The following is a 21,904-nucleotide window of genomic DNA, read 5'->3' on the forward strand; positions in this document are numbered from 1 at the left end:
CATCTGGATGATGCTCTGATCTGAGACACTGATCACCAAAAAAACTGTTATGATCTTCTTCATACTTTAATTTCTTTCTACATTGAACCCCAACTTTTTTATTATAAGATAACCAATTACACAACAGAGCACGTCTGATGTGAGCAAACCAACCAAAAACAACTTTTAATTCATCGAGTGCTGTGTGACAGCCTTAGTACAAATGTATGATATGATCCTGGTAGATGCTGATTATTCTTTAATACTATAGAGCTCATTACATTTAGCCTTTACATTACAAATAATTAGTTTCATGATCATGTTTGGAATTATTGAGATTAGGTAGGAGTGAATCCTCTATCAAAGTATGTGAGATTTTACATGTGATACTGATGTGTTGTATATCATAATGCAATAAATCTGGTGGAAAATCAATTAAGAAACTGATTATGAGTAAAATAAACAGAGAAGAATGTTTTTGCTTAATCCAACAAATTACCTTACAAATCAAGGTACCTCATCATAGTGATTCAAATATATTATGGAAATTCAATATAGCCATAAAGCAGTCCTGATCATTAAGTTATAATACTGCATACAATGGCCTAATACAACCAGGTATAATGTTATAAATGGGTTATATAATGATATATATAATGGGTTTAGATATTAGATCATACACAGGTTACAGTGGGTTTGCTGTGGTTATGCTACGTGCATGATGTGCACACTTACATGCGTCAGTATCAACAGTCATAGCACAGTAAGGGCAAAAGAACAAATTTTTCCAGTAACCTAAACACGATGAGTCACTACTTTCACTGAAAACCCAGGGTCTCGTTCTTGTTCACCTTGTATATCTGTTGAATATCAGACCAATATGGCAGCTCTAAAAATAAACCCTCGCTCTCTAACGCTGAGGATCTGACACAAAAGACCTGATGCTTAATGCGGATGTTTCACATTGCAGAAACATTTCCAGCCATTACATTACATTACATGGACACATACACAGCAGAATAAAAAAACAAAAGACAAAATAAAAACATTCTGATTTGTATGCATGTGCAGAGATGCTGATGAGCAGTGAAGCTGTGAAAAATGTAAAACGCAGATTTACATAATATTTAAGGATTATGGTGGAAGTAAAGAGGAGATAAATAGATGGACAAGATAAAAATGAAGGAAATGACAGATGATAAATGGCTGTGGTTTACCTTGGCACCATGTTTCTGTAGCACCTCCATAATGTCATTATGAGCCCGCTCTGCTGCCACATGGAGAGGAGTCATGAAACTACAGAAAGGGAGAGAGAGGAGAGACAAGGGAATATATTATTAGTGTTGCTTCATCTCATTTATGGCTTTGTTTTTCTACATTTTATCAAGAAATAACTCATTATGAAACAAGCAGCATTACAGACAAACCTGGGACTTGTCTAACCATTACACTCCTACTGCTTATTAATCCAAAATAGCTGATATTAGCCTTTAATCAACATGTATGTTATATCATTTCATTGACAGTGTTTTGTTTGTATGCAAATGTGAATGACGATCTCACTTTGTGCAAAAACAGTACTCACTCTTTATTCTTCTCATTGACGTTGGCGCCTTTCCTCAACAGCAGCTCCGTCACCTGTTTCCTTTTGGGGTGAGGTGATGCTACTGCACAATGCTGACACACACACACACACACACACAACCACACAGAAACATTGTATTTATTATCTCTGCACAAGTGACATCTGTGCATGTTTTACAATGTTTGTGTGTTTATCTCACCAGTGCGGTCTCATGTGTGTGGGGGTGTTTGAAGTTGATGATCTCCAGTGCCAGGGTCTTCTTAGCCTTGGCCATGTCAGCTTCTCGAGCAGCTTGAAGCAGCGAGTGGCCCTTAAACTCATCTGAACACACACACACATAAACAAACTGTGAGTTTTTCTTGACAGGTTGCAAAAATATCTAAACCCACAGAGGAGCATCCGGTTCTTCAAACGAATGGAAAACATGACCAAAAACTGGAGTTACAAGGTTCTCACTCAACTATAACAATATGTTATTTCACAATGGCCCTGCAGCATACCAGTACTTCATTAAGATTACTTCAAAGTTTTTACCAGAGAGCTAATAACACGTGATGCAACAGTGTGTGCTGGAGCTGGAGCGGAAGCAAGTGATTATCCCCCAGGGACTGAAAATTACAAACAACAAACTATTTTGCTTCAGAGGCATTTTGGGCAGCATAAAAGGAGCCTGTTCAAGTCTGTCTACTGACAGTGCAACAGCATTCATGCATTTATAATCAGTCATTTAGACAAATGGTAAGAGTGCCACAGATGTCACATCCTCTGGGAAATGTAGTCACGAGACTGAAGGGTCAGAATCAACGACGAAACAGGTGATAAATGGGAAACAGAAGCAGCTTCTACAGTTTATTTTATATGAGAAAGTCATTTTTACCACTGTGACCCCATTAAATAAAGCAACGTTTACTTGTGAACCCCTATTGCAGGTTAAAGCCCTCGTAATGGACACAGATTGTGTGCAGTTCAGCTGAAAAGTTATTTTTCCTTCCAGGGTTTGTTTCATTTGAAGAACTATCTGAGGCCAGAAGAGGTTAGTAGTAGTATCCAGTTTTTCCAGAGATAAATAGAACAATTTGGAAAAAATGTGAAAAGAAATGAAAAAATGAACTAAATTTTTGTTAAACAGAAACAGAATTAAGTTTTACATGCACAGTGAGTTCAGGTTTTGTCCTGGTAGTATATGGTTTAATCAAATAATAACAAAATGAAGTTTATAAGGATAATAAGACAAAAACTGGTGGTTTAGCATGTTTAGAGGCACGTGTTACTAATGTCCTATATTCTACATTGATTTGAACTATTTTTGATTTTATAATATAAATATTTTATAATTATGTTTTGATTATTTATCCTTATTAAGGATTTTTTTTTTACATTAAATGCAGATGATGTTTTGCTTTCATCTCAAGATGCAGAGAAGCTGACTTTCAGCACCAGTATAACACTTTTCAGATGAACATCAGCTGATTTTTAAGTTATGGTATTATTGGTCCATTATTGTCATAATGCAGTGTCAGATGGGACTTTTTTGAAAGGTCTACCTGTTGTTGTATGATGATAACTGAAGATTGATACCACTCTCATAACCGTCAGCTACTGTAGGGCCATTACATGTTTAACTTAGCTTAGCATAAAGACTGGAAATGGAGGCCAGACTCTTTTCAAAGGTGAACGGAATCAGCCTTCCAGCACCTCTAACGCTCACTAATTCATCTGTATCTCGTTTGTTTAATCCTTACAAAAAACAAAATGTAAAAATGAAGAGTTTTTGTTTTACAGCGAGTTATATTCTGGACTATTTTTTTAAGTGGGCACTCCCTGGCCTTGGAGCTGGTTGCCTGGCAACCTCACAGCAGGAAGGCAAATAATTGTATTTTCTAGAATGTCAAACTATTGCTTTGAAAAGCCACTATACTTAACTCACTCTGATTTAAAGCTGGTTACTTTAAACTCCTTTTTCTTTTGTCTTGGTCACCAGAGAAAACTTGACAGAGATTTTTATAGATCAATGTTCTATTGTCAACAAAAAAACTTGTTTTCCACCTTTGTATTCAGGCCAATAGGAGGCTTAATGTCAGGGTACGTATTTTTCAGTCTGTAATGGTTGGGTAACGATTTCTTCCAGGAAAAGATAAAGGCAATGGCACAGAATTGTATCTGAACTCCTGAGATCTATTGCTACATCATACAATACTGTAGGGACACACACCCCATAGACCATTTTCCAACTAGGTAGAAACCGCCCTTTCACCAGCTACCTGCCTCATCTCAACAACAGAAAACATACCAATTTGATGAGCACTATACAAAATACTTTTCAAAATAGCAATGAAAGAAATGAACTCAAACACCCTCAATTTTAGGTTTGTATTCCTGTAATGAGTCATTACTGCTGCAAATGTCCCACTGAGACATGTTATCAGCAACACACCCTCATCAGAAAACTAACAACTAACAGGAATAATTATTGCGCAGTAGTACATAAACTTAAGATGGCTTATGATTCATGTAGCATTTGATTTTTGTTTTGATCTGCTTCATTACAAAGATAAAGCAACAAGTGCAGCAGAGAGAGAGCTGACTCACTAATTAACTTCCAGAGAGTTGCAGGGTGCTTTCTGGCACAGACAAAGACAAACTTATCTTGTCTGGTTTGACTCTGCGGTGGCTGCAGACATAAAGAAAATGCTCCTGTTCTGAGAAAATCTATTTAATTATACTGCTCTTACTGTTTAATTAACGTATGTTCTGTTTAATTAACATATCATGAACCCCTGAATGCTCAATTCAAAGTTTACATGCATGTGGATGTACAGTTTTTGTGTACGTATGACTTGTATGTTCTAAACTAAGAAAACAAAACCAGTATCCCAAAATGCAACACTAGAGAAGAGCGTATCAATACTTTAGATAGACTGAAATACTTGAAAATACATCTTGTGCCAATCTGAATCAACTTTAAATCAAAACGGAGCGGAAGCATAGTTGTTCAAGGATATCTACGGTGGAAAGAAATGAAAAACCGCTCGATCCTCGCATTCTCAGGTGAAGGTGCAGTGCTCCTATGAATGAAATTCAAAGGCAGGAGCTAGAAATGCGACTCACTTGTAGTCATGTGTGAAAATAATTGATATGGATTTTCTGATTGTCAGAAAGAAGAAAAAAATGCACTACAAAATATGTACATGTACGTGTGTATTCATTCTAGTGTATATGACTACATGCATTTTTACATACATTTCGAAGTATTCTTTGCAGATGGGTGGGTCCTGGCTGGGTCCTGGCTGGGTTTCTTTTACTGATAGTATTGATAATGACATATTGGCCCAAATAGAAGACTATACTGTTTTGCTCTGAAAATTACATTTGAAAAAGTGTGGGTTGTATAATATTTGAGGGCTAAGGATTTTATGTATTCACAACATCAGACTGTGAAACCAATTTTCACATTTGAGAAACTGCAAAATGACATTTACTTGATAAAAAAGGTTTTCAGATTAGACATTTTGGAAGAACCAAACATCTTGTTGCAGCTCTAAGCAGTTAGAAATGCTCTCTTCTTCCATGCTGTTTCAGAAGGTTAAGTACACACGAGGAAACAATTCAATATAAGCATCAGTTGAGACTTTTTGAGACTATTTTGTTCTGCTTAAGCCTTCCAAGCATGTAGATCTGCTGGTTATCAGATGCTGGCATCTGTCTCTCTTCACACCGATAATTCCTTGTTTTCTGCTTCAAAAAACAACAGCTCTCTTTTCAAAAGACTGAGATCTTCCCATTTTAACTGTCTCAGAGCTTAAATGAATTCAAATCAACTGCTCCGAACATGACTGGTGTAAATACACCCCTCCTAAAACAACCTATTCATTAATTCAGCACCATGACACATTTAGAAGTGCGGTACACTGCAGCTGCAGTTTATGTAAGTGCCACACTCACATGTAAGTCTCTCCTTCAGCTCAGGAGTGGGTGCCATGTCCACAGAGCTCTTGCTGTGGCAGTTGAGCAGGGTCGGATCGGCCCCGTGGCTCAGCAGCAGGGAGCAGACCTCCACTCGATTTTTAGACGCCGCTTCGTGAAGCGGGGTGAACTGCCACAGGTCCATGGCATTAACGCATGCTCCATGCTGAAAGAAAAAAATAGGTTCAGAAGCTGGAGCAGAGAGAAAGAGAGCATTTTTTAAATTGATTTTGAATAAGGGAAGGGATTTAGACAGCTGGACATCTTTGCTTGGGATTTCCATTTTTGTTGTAAGCAAAAAATATAATCATACCAATTAAGGATCCGTTCCACTGCTTTAATTACGTGCGTGGTTGTATACCTTTAGCAGAAGCTCAGTAACTTCATAGTGTCCATAAGAGCAGGCATTATGTAGAGGCACCAGGCCACTGGAAGGGACAAAAACACAAGAATGTCTTCAGTTCAATAAAAAAACAATGTAACAAGACTAAAAGTCTGGTAGCGTGGCTGCACCACACTAGCAGAATGTAACAAATCTTCCAATAACTGTTAAAAGTATTTATCTCAAAACTACAAATGTCATCCACACAGAGACACTTGACAAAAGTCCATGAATGTCTGTACAAAGTTTGAATGTAGTCCGTCAGTCTGGAACTAAGTGGCGGGCATGGACCAACCGCACTTACCTCAGTAAGTGCGTGGCCTACTTTTGCCTAGAATTTATTCAGAAAGCAATTTTGATCTAGGAGAAATCTGACATCATTATCAGAGTGGCAGCCATGTTTTTTCCTGTTTGAATAATAGAAGGATGATGTCTCAGTGATGGCGAGCACTGTCCACCCTATAATAATTTACTTAAAAAGACTCCTGTCCAACCTTGTTGTGAGGTTACTGACACTGAAATGTTAGGTATTATAATTTGTCTAAGAGCAAACGCTAATACAGCCAAAGTTCCCTCCATTTAAACTCTTCTTTTTAATTTACTTTTATTTACTTGTACGTACCCCTTGTCCTTGGCGTGAACATCTGCTCCATGCTGTAGTAGCAGCTGAACTATCCTCACCCTGTTGTATCCTGCCGCCAGGTGGAGCGGGGTGGACTGGAGAGGCAGAAAAAAACAGACAGACAGAGATAATGAGAGCAAGAGGAGGCAGAGAGTGGGAAGAAAAGAAAAGACAGAAAAATAAAGTAAATGTTAGCCCACATCTTCTCTCTACAGCATGACAACCTATCATCATGATTTCATCATCAGCCATGTATACAAAGAGTGTGTTGAGGATGTACACATTCAGGTTTTTGCTGGGCAACAGATAGACGAACATTTCTAAAGGTGGGACTCTCTGGGAAGAAATGGACTTTTCCACTCCTGAATCAGTCTACAGTGACAAAGCCCGACTCCACTTCCTCCATAAAACTGATGAAAAGCTGCAGTTCTGAGTGCTTTAAGATGTGACTGAGATGAGAAGTCCTCAGCCCTGCACTGTTTTTCTCTATATGGTCTCAGCAGAGTCCATTCTTCCTCCAAGCTAGAGTGACACCCAGACTGGTGAAGAAATTCTACTGTGGCGAGAATGTTCCCATTATTCAGTCTTATTGAACTTGATCAATAGAAAGAGATCAAACTATGAATAGGACTGGGATTAAAGCCACTACACAAAGCAAGCAGTTGCATTAATGCCTGAAGAGTCCTTTTCACACATGCCATATGGGTCATGTACTGTCCAGGACTGTAATTCAGCAGATTCAATACAATAAAATTCACTGAAATAAAATAATGGATACTACATTTACATTCCAAGTCAATCAAAACAACTGTGTGGGAGTTGTAGCCCTTTTCACACGTAGAGTCCAAAGGTTAGGGATTCAAAAGTATTGGACAAATGAAGACACAAGTCCAACAAAATTGGCAATTTGATATTTCTAAGAAAACTGCAGTCAATGACTGTCTTAAGTCTTATACCCATAGACATGCAGCTTAATTGGATCAAGCTCAGGTGACTGACTCAGTGTCCAGTCGAGGAAGTTTCACCACTCCCTCCTGAAAAGCTCTTTGGTTGCTTTGGCCATAGGTTTAGGATTGTTGTCCTTCTGAACGATGAAATGTCATCCAATGAGGTCTGATGTGTTTGGCTGAATCTGAATGCACAGTACATTCCTGTATACCTCTGCGTTCATCCAGTTACTTCCATCAACAGTGAAATCATCAATAAATGCCAGTATCACTGGCAGCTATACATGCCCAAGCCATAACAGAACCACCAGAGTGTGTGACAGATAAGGTGGTATGCTTTGGCTCATGAGCTGCTCCCTTTTTTCTCAACACTTTCCCCTTTCCATCACTTTGACAGAGATTGATTTTCATTTTTTTAATCTTTACTTTAATCCAGAACTCTACCGGAGTGGGCCTTTCACAGAGTGCTAAGATTCCTCCTAATCAAGCATATGGTCATAACATACTGTAGTAATGCAGGTGATTCTGCTGTCACTGAACAGCAACTCATGACTGCGGGATGGCGGCAGGCTGATAACGTCAATGGGAAAGTGAGGGGAAGGTGCTTAGAGAAGAGGACCAGGTGTTGTGATTTCTGTTGATGGGGTTCAGATGTTCAGGCGGGGTGACGAGTGGCACACTTAACCCAGATTTTACAACAAAAAATCAGTATGATCTCCATCCAACAAGCCAAGTAAAACGCTGAAACAGTGCATCAACCTGAGCTGAGCAAGCCAGCTTTAAGCAAACAACAAAAATATTCTGGCAAACTATGATACCAAACCATGGAAACAAAAAATAATAACACTGGCTTTGAAAGTGGAGCTTCTTTTTTGTTGTCAATTGGTTTCTCACAAATCAAGTGAAGAAAATGCTTCATTCTCACTGCTGGCTGCCCACTGTGTAAATTATGCGGCATGATTTCAAAAGGTTACATGGATCCACTAACACAGGATCTCTGTTATTAAAGACGGAAACATTTTTTAACTTAGGTCAGAAAAATACCAATAGCAGTTGCAACTGAGTGGTTTTTGAAAATTTAGCTCCACGTCCCATTTCGCTCAGACTTCAGAGGAGATCTTGCAAAACAGATCATCTTTGGTTATCTCTGCTGCTCGCTCAGGAGCTCAGCTGAGAAGCAGCAGCAGCAGCAAGGCGGAGAGGCAGAGCTGGGTGGACAGATGGTTCACTTGTATTTACAGGATGTGACAGCAGCATTTGGAAGAAGCAGTACATGGTACACAGTCATCACCCTCATTTTAAATTATGCAATGTCGTTCTGTGTGTGTGTGTGTGTGTCTGTGCCTGTGTACTTGTTATTCCAAATTGTTGTGAATATAAATAAAGAGAAAAAAAACACTAATGTGTAAAGCATTAATCAGGTCCTGAGTACATCTTAAACCGCTAGCTACTAGTGAGTCATCACTTAGGCCTTGCACATGCACGCCACACACACACATGCATGTACTGTTGCATCACCATGATCTCGTTGCCAGGGTCAGACTGGGTAGTTTAAGCTCCACCTCCTCAATCTGTCAACCCTGTGTGTGGAATGGGTATGTACGTATTTGTGTGTGTGTGTGTGTGTGTGTGTGTGTGTGTGTGTGTGTGTGTGTGTGTGAGATAGAGAGAGATCACTGCCACTCATAAACATCATCACTGCCTCAGTAGGTCTTGTATTGGATTCTCCACAGAGAAGCTTATTTGGGGTCAAGTCATAAAATTGCAGCTCCAGCTGAAACTTTTATTGTGATCCTCTGACCTCAGCAGCCACAAGCCAGTAGTGCTAATAATCAAAGGCATCACCCATTTATCATCTATCTGACCCATCCTACACCATGAGGTATTCTCCAACTATTCTCTACTCCAGCCTGTTCTTTTTTCTGTTCTCCAAACTGCCATTTTATGAAGCGAGAGGTTTTTGTTTTTTTTTGTTTTTTTACCACATGCTAGTCCTTACAGTAAATATTTTTTCTAATGAATGCTCTTTAATAAAAAAAAATTAAAAAGGCAACAGTGCAGTGAACAAAACAAGCACAACATTTCTGCCAGTGCCAAAACTGTGAGGGAGGTGAAGGTCAAATTAGGCTGTTTACACAATTACTTGAAATGACAGTTCTCCAGTGTATTCTGGCATACACAAGTGAAGTGTGCATTGAAGATACAAAGAGATGTGAGGATGAGAGCATTTAGTCTCAAACACTCAAAACACTTTTAACCTTGGGCTGTTTGTGCTTAGTTTTCACTCTTTATTTACAGGCTTATGGCACTGTCACTACATGTTTTAGCTATGTGTCCTATATATAAAGTTAAGCTACATAGAATTAGTGAACTTCAGAATTGCTGTTACACAGATTTTTATTTAACTTTGGAGCCACATTAGCTCTCTTTACGCTAAGATATGCTAACTGTTCCTGTCTCTGATGAAGCTTTATATTTAGTGCTTTATATTTAGCTCAATATTTAGAGCACAAACATGAGAGTGGTATCCAATCTTGTCATCTAATTCTTGGCAAGGAACCTAATTAGAGTATTTCACAAAATGATGGAATATTCCCTTAGATTGTAGGATTGTAAATGTGTTTTTTAAAGCCTGTCATAATTATTTTTATTTAATTGTATTTGTAATATCTAAGCAAGGGTTTTTGGTTTTTCCTGCCTGTGAGGTTTTGTACTGCCATTTAACGTTTTTTGAGACTGTTGATTAGTTAGACCCAGTTAGTAGCTAGATGTAGATTATGTTTGGTGACCTTCAACATTTGTTTTTCCTGTTTTTCTCTACATAAAGTCCTCCGAGACTTGATGAAATATGTTGCGCTGGAGTGAAAAATCTAGTAGACTATATTTCAAACAGATGCAATCGGCACTTAAAGAGGCAGAACAGAAGTGAACAATAGCAATAAAAAAAACCCACTCTGTTGTGTTTTAATCATCTAAAAGCCTTTTTGTGAGGTGGAGGGGAGTCAGGAGTGGAGGAGGGGAAGAAGATGAAAGAGGGAAATATGGAAGGAAAATGAATGAAGCAGGAAGCGAGGAGAGATGCGGAGAGCATGTTCAAGCTTAGATGGAAAATATTAATCTTTCTTCCCTTGGTGGCATTTATCTTTATTTTATCGATCCCTTCCCCCTCAATAGAAACATGCATCTGAATGGTAGCTGCAAATTCGAAGTGCACACACTACACTATTAACTAGGTTTTGCCCATTTGATCATCTAACAGTGAAGACAACTGTCTCAAAGTCAGATTATTGAAACTACAAATCACACATTTTGATGTAACATTCCGTTTAAAAACACGTGGGGTGTGTAATCTGCTGCTGTGTTAGTCCCTTCTTTGTTTCCATTTTCCTTTAACCTTTCTTACATCCCTCCTCTCTCTCTTTACGAGGCTGTCAAGTTGTTCCCATGACAACGGTGACTGCTAGCTGTCAGCAGTTGCCATAGCAATGAGACATGATCTATCTGGGAGGGTGGGCAACATTTGGACCATTTTGTTTGGTGTCGTTTGAATGAGTGTGTGTGTGTGTGTGTGTGTGTGTGTGTGTGTGTGTGTGTGTGTGTGTGAAGCTCTGATATTATTCCTTAACTCTGCCCTGCAGGTTCCAGACCTGCTACACTCCCACTGCTAATAAAACCAAATCATTTAACCTCACACGGTCTTGAAACAAAAGATATATATAAATATATTCTGCCAGCAGGGTGAGATAATTCACTTAATCCAAGACCACTTCATTGGTCACTTAACTGCTCATAACTGTAGAAATAGATTCTAGAAATTCTTTAGACATGATAATGACATGCTGAATAATAGCTGTCATATACATTATTGACATGTGGATGGGTATTCTAATACTGGTAATGGATAAAAAGTTACTAACATCCGTTGCTAAAAGCCTGTATGAAGGAATAACACTGTCTTGAATTCATGCTACAGACTAATAAGCCTGAGAGCATTTTTGTGTGTCAAACTCAAACTAAAACAATCCACTAGGTTGTTTCTGAGGGCTGAATTTCATTATACAACTTAATGATGTCTTCAGTTTTACGACCTGGATGACGCAATCCAGTCATTCTGTGTCTCAATGTTCAAATATAACTTCTAAACTACTTTTAAACTAGACACTGCTTCTCTAGATGTTTTAAAATACTTTATTTTACTTCTGTACTTATATTAATTAAGTCTGATTACACTGTGTAGAACCAGTAACATTAACATAACACATTTTCTTGCACTCTTGAAAAGATATCTTGAACCACAAGACTGATCAAAATCGATCTGTACACTTGCACATCATTCACCGCATGTGGTCCTTGTGACTAATTAAACTAAAAGACTTTCCTCATTATACATTGAAAGAGAAGGTTAAAAAGTAATTAATGTTAATCAAAAATCATTAAAACTAAAAATAGAGTAAATTAAAATATTTATGTTAAAATTAAAAGTGTAATATCAAGGCTTACGGCTGTCCCAGTGCTCTGGTCAGGGCTGCACATCAGCAGGTTGACGCACACATGTATGTGTTATTCCTCTCACTGACTGACACACACACACACACACACACACACACACACACACACACACACACACACACACATACATACACAGTATGCTGACAGCTCAGCCCCGCCAACAGCTTGTAAGATAAATAACCTACAGCAAGTCTTCTCATCTTATACTTTCCATGCACACTCGCACAGTCAGACACACAGTAACACACACACTGATATCTCAGCCATCACCTGTCTATGTGCTCTGCCTCCCGGCTATAAACACTGACTTTTCCAAGGAGCTGAGGGCTCCAAGGAAAGTTTAAAGCCCAGCAGCTGAAAAAGTAGAACTTCAGGAAAACACTCCCTGGAAACAACAGAAAGTGTCCTTCTTACTTTCAATCTCAGATAGACTTGTAGATTATATATTTATTTCTAGGTATCTACTGTTGTTTGTGTGTTGCTCAGTTAAGAAAATCTCATATCCCAAAAGAATGTGCATTCTTATCAGTAGTACAAAGTACAAATGTTCAATCTCATTATTATGTTGAAAACCAATGTTTTTTGTTTTTGGTTTTTTTAAATCTTGTAATATCCACATATAGCAACTAGAGTGTGGTTAAGATTAGGGAAAGATTGTGTTTATCGCAAATAAATTGTGTTTAAATCACAGACACTTGTGTCAAGGAATTCTGCATTTATAGCACATGGTTGAACAGTTAGATTTGGCAGAGAAGGCTCTGCTTTTTGATGGAGCTCTCACAGAAATCTGAGCGGCAATGAGGATTCTTTCTGGGAAAACTAATCCCCCATTTATAAACACACATGTAAACATTAAATCAACGATACCAAAAATAGCACAAAAGGAGGGAGGTTAGGGAGGTGGAGAGAGAAAGAGCTGTGGCAGCAAGGCAGCATTTATATCAGCAGAGTGATAACTGAAAGGTGTTTGGCTGTAATGTCCTGTACAGGTGCATGAAGATGACTGTTAATAGCCAGGCGCACATGAGCAGCTGATGCCAAGAACATTAATTGCCATATAGGAATATTGTTCCTAAAGATGCTGGACTGACTGTCAGTGTTTATCCAGACAACTATGGAAGTTAACTTGGGCTACACAAAAGATCTATATGCAAAAACTAATCTTTTCAGATGCTTTCTGGACTATGTGTGACTCTCTGAAATGCCTGTCTCTATAGATAAAAAGGCACTGTAAACTACAAGTTAAAATGTTAACTTGCTAACCACCATCTAAATTGAAAAAAAAAAAAAAAAAAAAACTTGTTTCAACGCATTTCAGCTGCAAACAGATCGCGGTGCTGCATAACTGTTGTTCTGGTGTTTATTTTAGCCATTCTGCTACAGTTTAAGATATATAGATGTTTATATGTGGTATAATTTTGTAAGGAAAAGTGGGAATTTTCAGCTATAAAACATACATATAACTGGAAGGTTACTAAATCACAATATTATTCACAGCTGAACTACAGCAGGTGTTCCAAGGTAGAAGATTTTAAATTAACTGTAATTTCAGCACTTGAGTCAATGTTTTTTTGGTTTTGTAGCCAAAGATTGTGACATCTGAATCTTTGTGATAAACTACCAGTGAACCAGCGAGCAGTAACTGCATACATCTTCCTCCAACAACAGCATGCCATGGGCTTACATGGGAGCAAGAGGTTAAATTTGTCACTGACAAAAGTTTATTAAAACTTTTCCTTACCCTATTTGTCATCTGCCACCTGAACAGTTAACAAATGCCTCTGGATATATTCATTCTGTGTTTCACAGAAGCGGAAGTGTAATCTCTCTCAGACAGGGCATCAGATTACATTTACAAACGCACCGACTCGGCTGTGAAAAATCTCCTGTCAAGCAGAATTCACAGGCATTCTTACGACCTTGTACACGTTCGCCTGGATTTGTAAACATGAGCAAACTTCCGCCAAAGACAAGAGGCACGATGGCCTCAATTCTGATCTGCGGACTCATCAGGATCCCAGAGGAGACCTACAAATGAGAGCTTAATGTTGGAGGAGAGTTTTTGGGCAAGTTGGCACATTTTTCAATACAGAGACGACAGCGCTGGAATGAAAAGAATCTTGTTCGATTGTACAGTAAAAGCACTAGCAGACCTTAGATTTCAGCAGAGTGCTTTCAACTTTGTAATAGTTGTAATAGTGCCTAAAACTGACAATATAAAGAAAGACAAGTTGAATACATGATGAAAAATGGGTTAGTTCAATTAATGCAGTGGATTGTAAAAGGAAATATGAAGCTTCACATTTTTCCATTATTCACCACTAGCAAAGTTTATTTTTAGTCCAACTCCATTTTCCTATTTGGCAGACACTTATATATGTATTTCCATGTATGCCCAGAGAACTGACAAGTCCAGATTTATTTATGTGTGTGCGTGTGTGTCTGTGTGTGTGTGTGTGTGTGTAGGAGGACTTCCAACCAAATGTAGAAACAAATTTTGAGAAAATGAGCAAAAAAAAATGCAAATTCATGCATGATTCCAGCCACTACTGGTGGCACTAATTCTCCAGTAATTTACTTGTCAAGCTGAAATATAATGTTGTCTTCGAACACCAGAAAAAAACACTTAAGGTCAAATACATTCTCTTTCTGAAAAGTTCACTTTTGGAGATACTTGTTTTTTAACATACAGAAATGATGAATACTGTCAGTCAGCCTGGAGCCCTCAACAGGGTAAGATCCCATAATCAACATTTAAACAAGGCTTCAATGAAAGTCTTCATCCCTTCTCTTTCCTCTCTCTCTCTCTCTCTGTGAATCTGAATCTTGGTCTTGCTCTCCAGTTGTCTGGTTCTTTGATGTCTGTGCCAGCTAGGACATGAGTGGGTGCAATGATTCTCACTGGTAAGATATAGATCCAAAAATTCACAATATTCACAAACACACACACATACACAATCAAACGCAAACACACATTAACAACAGACGGAGCTCAACGGAGTCCAAAAACATGAAATGTGTTTTCTGAAAAATGAACAGAAAACTGAGTTTCCTGCACAGCTACTGACACTCAGTTTAGCTGAAGCATATAAGAAGCGAAGATTGAAAATTAAAAAAAAGGGGGAAAAACAAATTAATGTGCGTGGTGCATGCATGTGTGTCTGCAGTGGGTAGTCACAAAGCACGGGCCTTTTCCCTGAGGAAGCAATGTCTGCAGGGGTAAGTGTGTATGTGCATGTGCAGTCCGCAACCAGTGTGTGTCTACGTGTGTGTGTGGGAGTAAGCGGTAGGTTTCAATAGAGGCAGCTTGATAACACTCTCCACTCAGCTGTGTTAATAATATCCCACTCTGACGGGCTCTCAATCATCTGAGAGTGTGTGCACACACTCTCATATGCACACAAACACACACACACACACACACACATACACACACACACACACACACACACACACACACAGAGTTCACTGGTGTACTGCTGGTGCCTGTACTATAGAGTAGTGTGGTAGAAACAAGAAGCTCTTACTAGAATTAGAGCTGTGGAGGGAAAATAAGTTTCCCAAAATAAGGCTAGATACACTACATTGCCAGATATATGTGGACACCTCAAAAATCTACCCATATACTCTGTGATTGTTGAACATCTCATTCCAAAACCAAATGGCAGTAATATGCTGCTTTAAAACAGTCTCTGCTCTTCTGGAAAGGTTTCTCCTGCAAGATTTTGGAATCTGGCTGTGGCAATTTGCTCCCACGCAGAAACAAGAAAAAAACTGTTCCAGTTCAAACCTATGTGGTCAAGGGTGTCCACGTACCCTTGGCCAAATAGTCCACGATTCTCACTCACTTTCTCCATCTTATTTGCTTCCCCTCTGTCCTCCTGTGTATGCTGTGTCCAAGCAGAGTGTTTCAATTCACCAAAGAGGCCTCTGTAATCAACATTTATGCTCCAGATCTGTGTTTGTTTGTGCGAGTATGTATGTGTACGTGTGTGTGTGGCTGAGGAGGGAGAGACAGAGAGCCTGTGCCCTTTCTAATTAAAATGAAAGAGAGAAGGAAGAGGAGGAGGAGGAGAGGGAAAGACAGAAAGAGAAGGAAGGGGCTCTTGTCTAATTTTAAGGGAGGCATCATTATTATCAATCATTAGGATTCTGCCATGCTCTGTTTCGTCCGTGATTATTATTGGTGTCCTCATGACGATTTGTCTGTGTATCATCTGAGAGATGCTCGGTGTGCCAGCCAACAGTCAAGTAGTTGTTCACGGGAGTGTGTGTCTACATTTGATTACCTGCACTGCTGCACAAATTTAATCTGAATCTGAAAACGACAAGCATGCTCTTGGTCGCGTTCCTGATCTCGCACGCCTTCTTCTGTCTTCCACTGTGAAGCCTGCTGTTTGGTCTCTGGGTCGTAGCCATAAACCTAATTTTTGTCACTGGTGATGATCCTCGACATAAAGGTTGGGTCATCCCAGACCTGATGATGGAGATCTTTGCAGACTCCCAATAACACAGGTCCCAAAGCTATTGCTTGCAGCTGCTGCATGCTCATCACCGTGCTGTGCTCTGTTAGTTTGCGACGGGAATAGTCTTGGAACTTTTTGATCGCATCTCTAATATAACGCCCATAAATAAAATCCACAATTAGGTCTGTGGCTAACTTTAATTGGTACGCACTCAGCTAGTTTATAGCGTAAATCAGATTATTGTCAGCATATTAAAGATTTACATGTTGTTTGTGTTTGTCTTTGTATGTGTGTTTGAGTCTTGTTATTCGTGTTATTCCAGTAGGCCGCTTTGCTTTAGCTGCTTTGGAGACAGAGCAATGATGACAAGTAAAAAAAGTTTTGTTGTCCCTCAGTTTCACCTAATATCTACAGTTATTAAGCAGAAGTCACTCAATAATTTCTGTTAGCGGTGGGAAAGTAAATCCCCATCACCCCATTAAATTACTCTAAGACCATAACGAGAATGAAACTGCACTGGCGTGAAAATATATTCCATCTACTGTGCGTGACTGCTTTCAGTCTGAGCAATTAAAGAGCATTACAAATACAGATGTGTGTGGGAGAGGTCATTTCAGAAAATGTCTGAACATAGTTTTTATATTCTGGACACGGTCGCATTCATCTAATTACGAACCATTAAATTTCAATGCTTCTCAATGATCTCTTGTGTTTGTCCCCTGCATCTCCATAGAATTTCAAATTACACGGTTTTCCCTCGGGGTATCACATCCCCGGCAGGCCACCTGCACAGATAATAGCTAGAAGATGTTCTTTCACAATTACGGGTATGACGGTGATATGATGGATACAAGCTGCAGCTGAGCATCATCAACAACTCTGAAGTGCCTGTAATTATAGGAAAAAGCCTCCTCAAGCCTGTTATAGCATTTATATGACAGTTACCAAGAGTACTCTCCCTCTGGTTCCCTGGTTGTCCCCGTAGTTGTCATAGCAACCCATAAAATACAGTGGGCTCTGCTTTAGTGACCAATAAATTACAGCAATCTGTGTTTTCTGTCTTCCACCAATCAGATCACCTAGATTAAACAGCCTGCTCATTATAACTACAAGTGCCCTCCACCATTCAATAGGTCACTCTGAATGAATGTCACCAATTTGGGTTTTTAATTGAGAGTTTTAGTATCACATGAGAATCTCAAATGATGCTTCAGAAGCCTTTCTGCTCTGACAAGAATAATATTTTAGACTTAAGCCCCAAGAGACTCTCACAAGAACTCGAGAGGGTCCCAAAACGTGTTTGGAAAATTGCCACAGCAGAGTGAAGCTTCACTCTCGCTCGCCTCTTGAGGAAAAACAGGGTCAGCAGCAGTCTTTGATTCTGTCAGGTTGGAAAACAGTGGTGTGGAAGACTTCGGGGACTACTTCAACTAAAGATAGAAAGTACAAAACTAGAGTATTTTTTTCCTCCAGTCATTCATCCAAAGGACTAATCAGTCTCAAGCCAGGCATATTGCTGCAACACAGCAGAGCTCAACCCCGAGGCTCAGGACTCCCTGAGGACACATGAAGCGATGCTGTGATCACAAAATAATTTCTATTAAGTGAACAGGGTGTAATACAGCATTTTTCTCTGTCGGCCAGTGTACTTTTGGTGTTACCTGGCACTTCATTTAGCATGCCCAGCATTTTCTGAGGACTTTAAGTCTCACTCCACACTCTGCAACCTAATGAGACCAGCATTAACTTGCAACTGAAACATTAGTTCACTGTTATACACTGATCTAACTTTGTTTTTATTGCTGGTTTGGAATACAGGTAATTACAATAAGGTTACACACTCCACATAATATGGACGTGACCAGCACAAGGAACACAGAGGAGCTGGAAATTGAACTCATTCTAGTTCACTAAATCACTTTCAATATGTTCCGCTTTTCACATCACACCACCGGAAATGAACCCACACTTGAGTGGCTCTTAATTAAGCAGGCTTTCCCTGGCACCACCACAGATGCACTAAGAGAACTGTTCCAAGATGATCATTTATTCTAATCAAAGTTAATTCAATTTCTATTTGACCTAATGCCTCAGACTGCGATAACGAGCAATGATGCTCAGAAAAATTAATTCACCCTGTTAAAAACTGTATATGGAAAAGAGTATTTTTGGTCCCGCATGCCCAGCGATTCAAACTGCAGCCACTGCACTAACCATGCCTCACAGCCCAGTGCTGCTCCTGGAGGGTGTGGACTCACACATGACGCTAAGCAGGGTGTTGCTTATCTTCATTATGTGCACTAGCGGTTTCAGGTTATCACTTGAGTGAGCTCTTAGACATGGTAATGCACTTGTGTGAAACCAATTCACTGACAAAAACAACACAATTCTCAAAGTAGATTTAGCCAACTTACAGGTCCTGAAAACATTTTTCTCAATCAGCTTATTATTCTGAGTGACAGGCTCCCACATGAACACAGCACTTTCTGCCAACAGCTTTGGTTATTTCACATGACAGATATGTGTTTTTTCCTTTTTACTGGTTTGAAGTGGGCATGACTTAAGTGGAAAAAGGTGAAGTCACATACTTCCTAGCACCTCACCTATACATGCCTCATGTAGAGTTTGTTTTTACTTTGATAGTTGCTCAATTAATCAAGAATGTTATGCAGAAATTATTAAAATATGCAACCAAGCATTTGGGGGCTAACTAAAGAGAGAACCTCAGTACAGATGATAGTGCTATCCTGTACTTCTTTCAAAGGAAATGCCACACTCAGTTCTCTGTATTATAACTGTTCACTATGATCATTGAACACACTTGCTTTCTGACATGTTGTCAGCTCCTCTCACTATTCAAAACAAAGTCATCTTAATAAATTATTAAACGTTTACTGGGGAAGAGCATCTCCAACTTTTGTATATTCCTCCATCTATTTAAAAAGCAGAAAAACAAACACTTAAAATTCAGTTTTTCCTTTTTCTTTTGGTTTCAGGGACAGTAAAACAGCCATCCCTGAGTCTGACATTGTCTTTATGTGTTGCTATGAACAGCTATTGTTCAGCATGAGTGCTAATTTATTCACTGAAGGGTTTGTGTCTTCATCTATTCATTTTAATGACTGACAGACAAGAAAGGCTGCTACTGCCTGCTGGAGAGTGCTCGGATTATTTGATACAACCAAGGCCCACAGCTGCCAATAATGTTATAATAATGTTTCAGTTTCCTGGTTGAAATATAAAAAAATAAAAAATAAAAACCTTAAAGCACCAGTTGGATGGCATTGTAACCCTGTTGTCTTTCCTGAGGTGCAGTCACAAAGAAAATGCCAGTGATGAGCTTGTTACTGCATTACTGTGTGTGTGGGTGTGTGTTTGGGGGGGGTATATGTGCGTGTCTTTGCTCTTACCTTGCGGCCGTCGCTTGCATGGCAGTTGACGTTGAGCGGAGTGAGCAAAGCCATTAGCTTCTCCTCGTTCCCACTCCTGCGAATGTACACACACAAACACATTAGACAGAAAACATCCGCCACCATAGAGGATTAGCACTGTTCCTCAGCAGGATAGTGTGGGGGAGAAAATGAGGGAGAATGAGATAAGAAGCTTGAGACTGAAGGGAGAAGACAGAGAAATTTCATCTGCAGAAACACACCGACATTAAGAAATGTTTGGGGGATGGATGGAAGGATGTGTGTGTGTGTTTTCTTGTAAACCTGACTGCAAGAAGCTAAAAAGAATCTGATAGAGAAGACCATTTAGTCTAGCTACAGAGGAGTTAAAGTTTTGTTTATGTTGTTGATCAGTGTTTCCTGGTTCTTAGGCTTGCGGCCCTGGCATTGGATGACCACCGGGAAGTGTTGCCAAGGCAGCGGCCTATCCAACCATCATCCCCGTGACAGCCATAAAGGAAGAAGCTGTCAGATGGAAAGAAAAGGATTATTCTTCTATTCTTCTATGTTCCCCTCCTCTCCCTCTCTCTCTTTACTTTTGTTTTTCTGTGTTGGGCCTCTCCTTCCTTCTCTTTGTTTCTATATCTTTCACTCTCCGTCCAAAAAGGATATTCACATCCTCTCCTTCTCCCGGTTTGAACTCTCACTCTCCCCTCTGGTTCTTACAGGGTTTTTTCTCCAACTCTCTGGACACCATTATCTCTTGTTCCCCCTCTCACTCTCTTTTCGTCCAAGCTGTCCACCTTTACCCTGCTCTCCACCCACAACTTCTCCCTCTCCACCTTTGCACCCACTGCTCAGCATCTTCCTTTTACTCCTCTTCTTCTTTTCCTTTTCTTTTGCTCAACTAGCCAGTTCCCACTGCTGGTACCAAAAACAAGAGAGCCTTCATTTTGATGCAAACAACATACCAAGGATTTAACAGGGGAGAGGGACATGGCATTGTATGTGTGTTTGTACGTGTCTGTTTAATGGAATAATGGTTCTAATCATAATCTTTTTGTTGTTAATGCTCTAAAGGCAGGTCTGATCTCATGCAAATGGTCTAGAGTGACCCAGAAAGGACAGCAATCACAACCGTGCCTGAATATTTAGCTAATATTTATCACATGCATTTCTGTGAAACTCTGTAAATGCAAATGCAGCTTCACTGCTTCTTACATCTAAGCTTCCATCTTATCTCAAAGCCCTCGAAATAACTTCAGCTGCTTGTTTAATGCTATGAAAGTAGCAAAGATACACAACAGTATAGTGGCCACTTAACATTTACATTTAAATGGATCAAATTACTTCACGTTATATGAAAGAGGTCGCTCACAGTGAGGAATTAGAATCAAAAACTGCACTTTAATATCTTTCAGCTTGCTGTTTTTGGTTTTACAGGCCCCTAAATAACTGTTTCGGTTCACTATCACTGCTCTCATCCAGTGTGCTTTCCAGACAAAGTCAGGTTCTTTTTGTGTGAAAAATCTCAGATAAACCCCACTGTACACTACCTGCCCAGCGTCAAAAAGCAGAACAACAAATTTAGCAACTAGCTGGAAAACACTGTGCAGCATTTAGCAGCTTAACAGCCAACAATGCTATTAATGTCAGTGTTGTGTAGACAGGATGCTGCGTTGCCCCTAACAGCCAAAAAATGTATTAATGTCAGTGAAAACATTAAACAAATAGGATGCGGGAGAAAGATCTAACCTCACCTCTGCAGTTACCTCTAATTAAGGAGAAGCTGTACATGCACACTGCACTACTCCCAGACTGTGTAGAGCCATTTTACCAACTCTACTTATTTTTCCTTCAATACCAGTGTGCAAGGATGCAATCTGGGCCACAAATAAAAAGTGAAAAAAAAAGAAGCAGAGAAACAACAATATCCCATAAGTCATGCGTGGGAGTTATTTGACCAAACACAACACTGAAAGTAAAAAAAAAAAGAAAAAGATATGCTTCTGAAAATGACATTGGTGATGAGCCAGTTAGTGGCTCAGCTGTGAGAGAGGCA

At 39.4% G+C, this 21,904-nt stretch overlaps 1 protein-coding gene across 1 annotated transcript in view; it reads right to left on the reverse strand.

Annotated features, from left to right (window-relative positions):
• Positions 1-21,904, reverse strand: part of tnksa (tankyrase, TRF1-interacting ankyrin-related ADP-ribose polymerase a) — a 79,614-nt gene that overhangs the window by 25,919 nt on the left and 31,791 nt on the right. The window contains exons 7-13 of the mRNA XM_051072804.1: positions 19,864-19,939; positions 6,532-6,626; positions 5,889-5,955; positions 5,507-5,693; positions 1,764-1,885; positions 1,565-1,656; positions 1,197-1,275 (exon numbers count right to left, since the gene is read on the reverse strand). Coding sequence (XP_050928761.1) covers positions 1,197-1,275; positions 1,565-1,656; positions 1,764-1,885; positions 5,507-5,693; positions 5,889-5,955; positions 6,532-6,626; positions 19,864-19,939 — 718 coding nt within the window. The remainder of the gene's footprint in view (positions 1-1,196; positions 1,276-1,564; positions 1,657-1,763; positions 1,886-5,506; positions 5,694-5,888; positions 5,956-6,531; positions 6,627-19,863; positions 19,940-21,904) is intronic.

The sequence above is a fragment of the Lates calcarifer genome, linkage group LG9 (genome assembly GCF_001640805.2).
Source record: "Lates calcarifer isolate ASB-BC8 linkage group LG9, TLL_Latcal_v3, whole genome shotgun sequence".
Classification (NCBI taxonomy): Eukaryota; Metazoa; Chordata; class Actinopteri; family Centropomidae; genus Lates; species Lates calcarifer.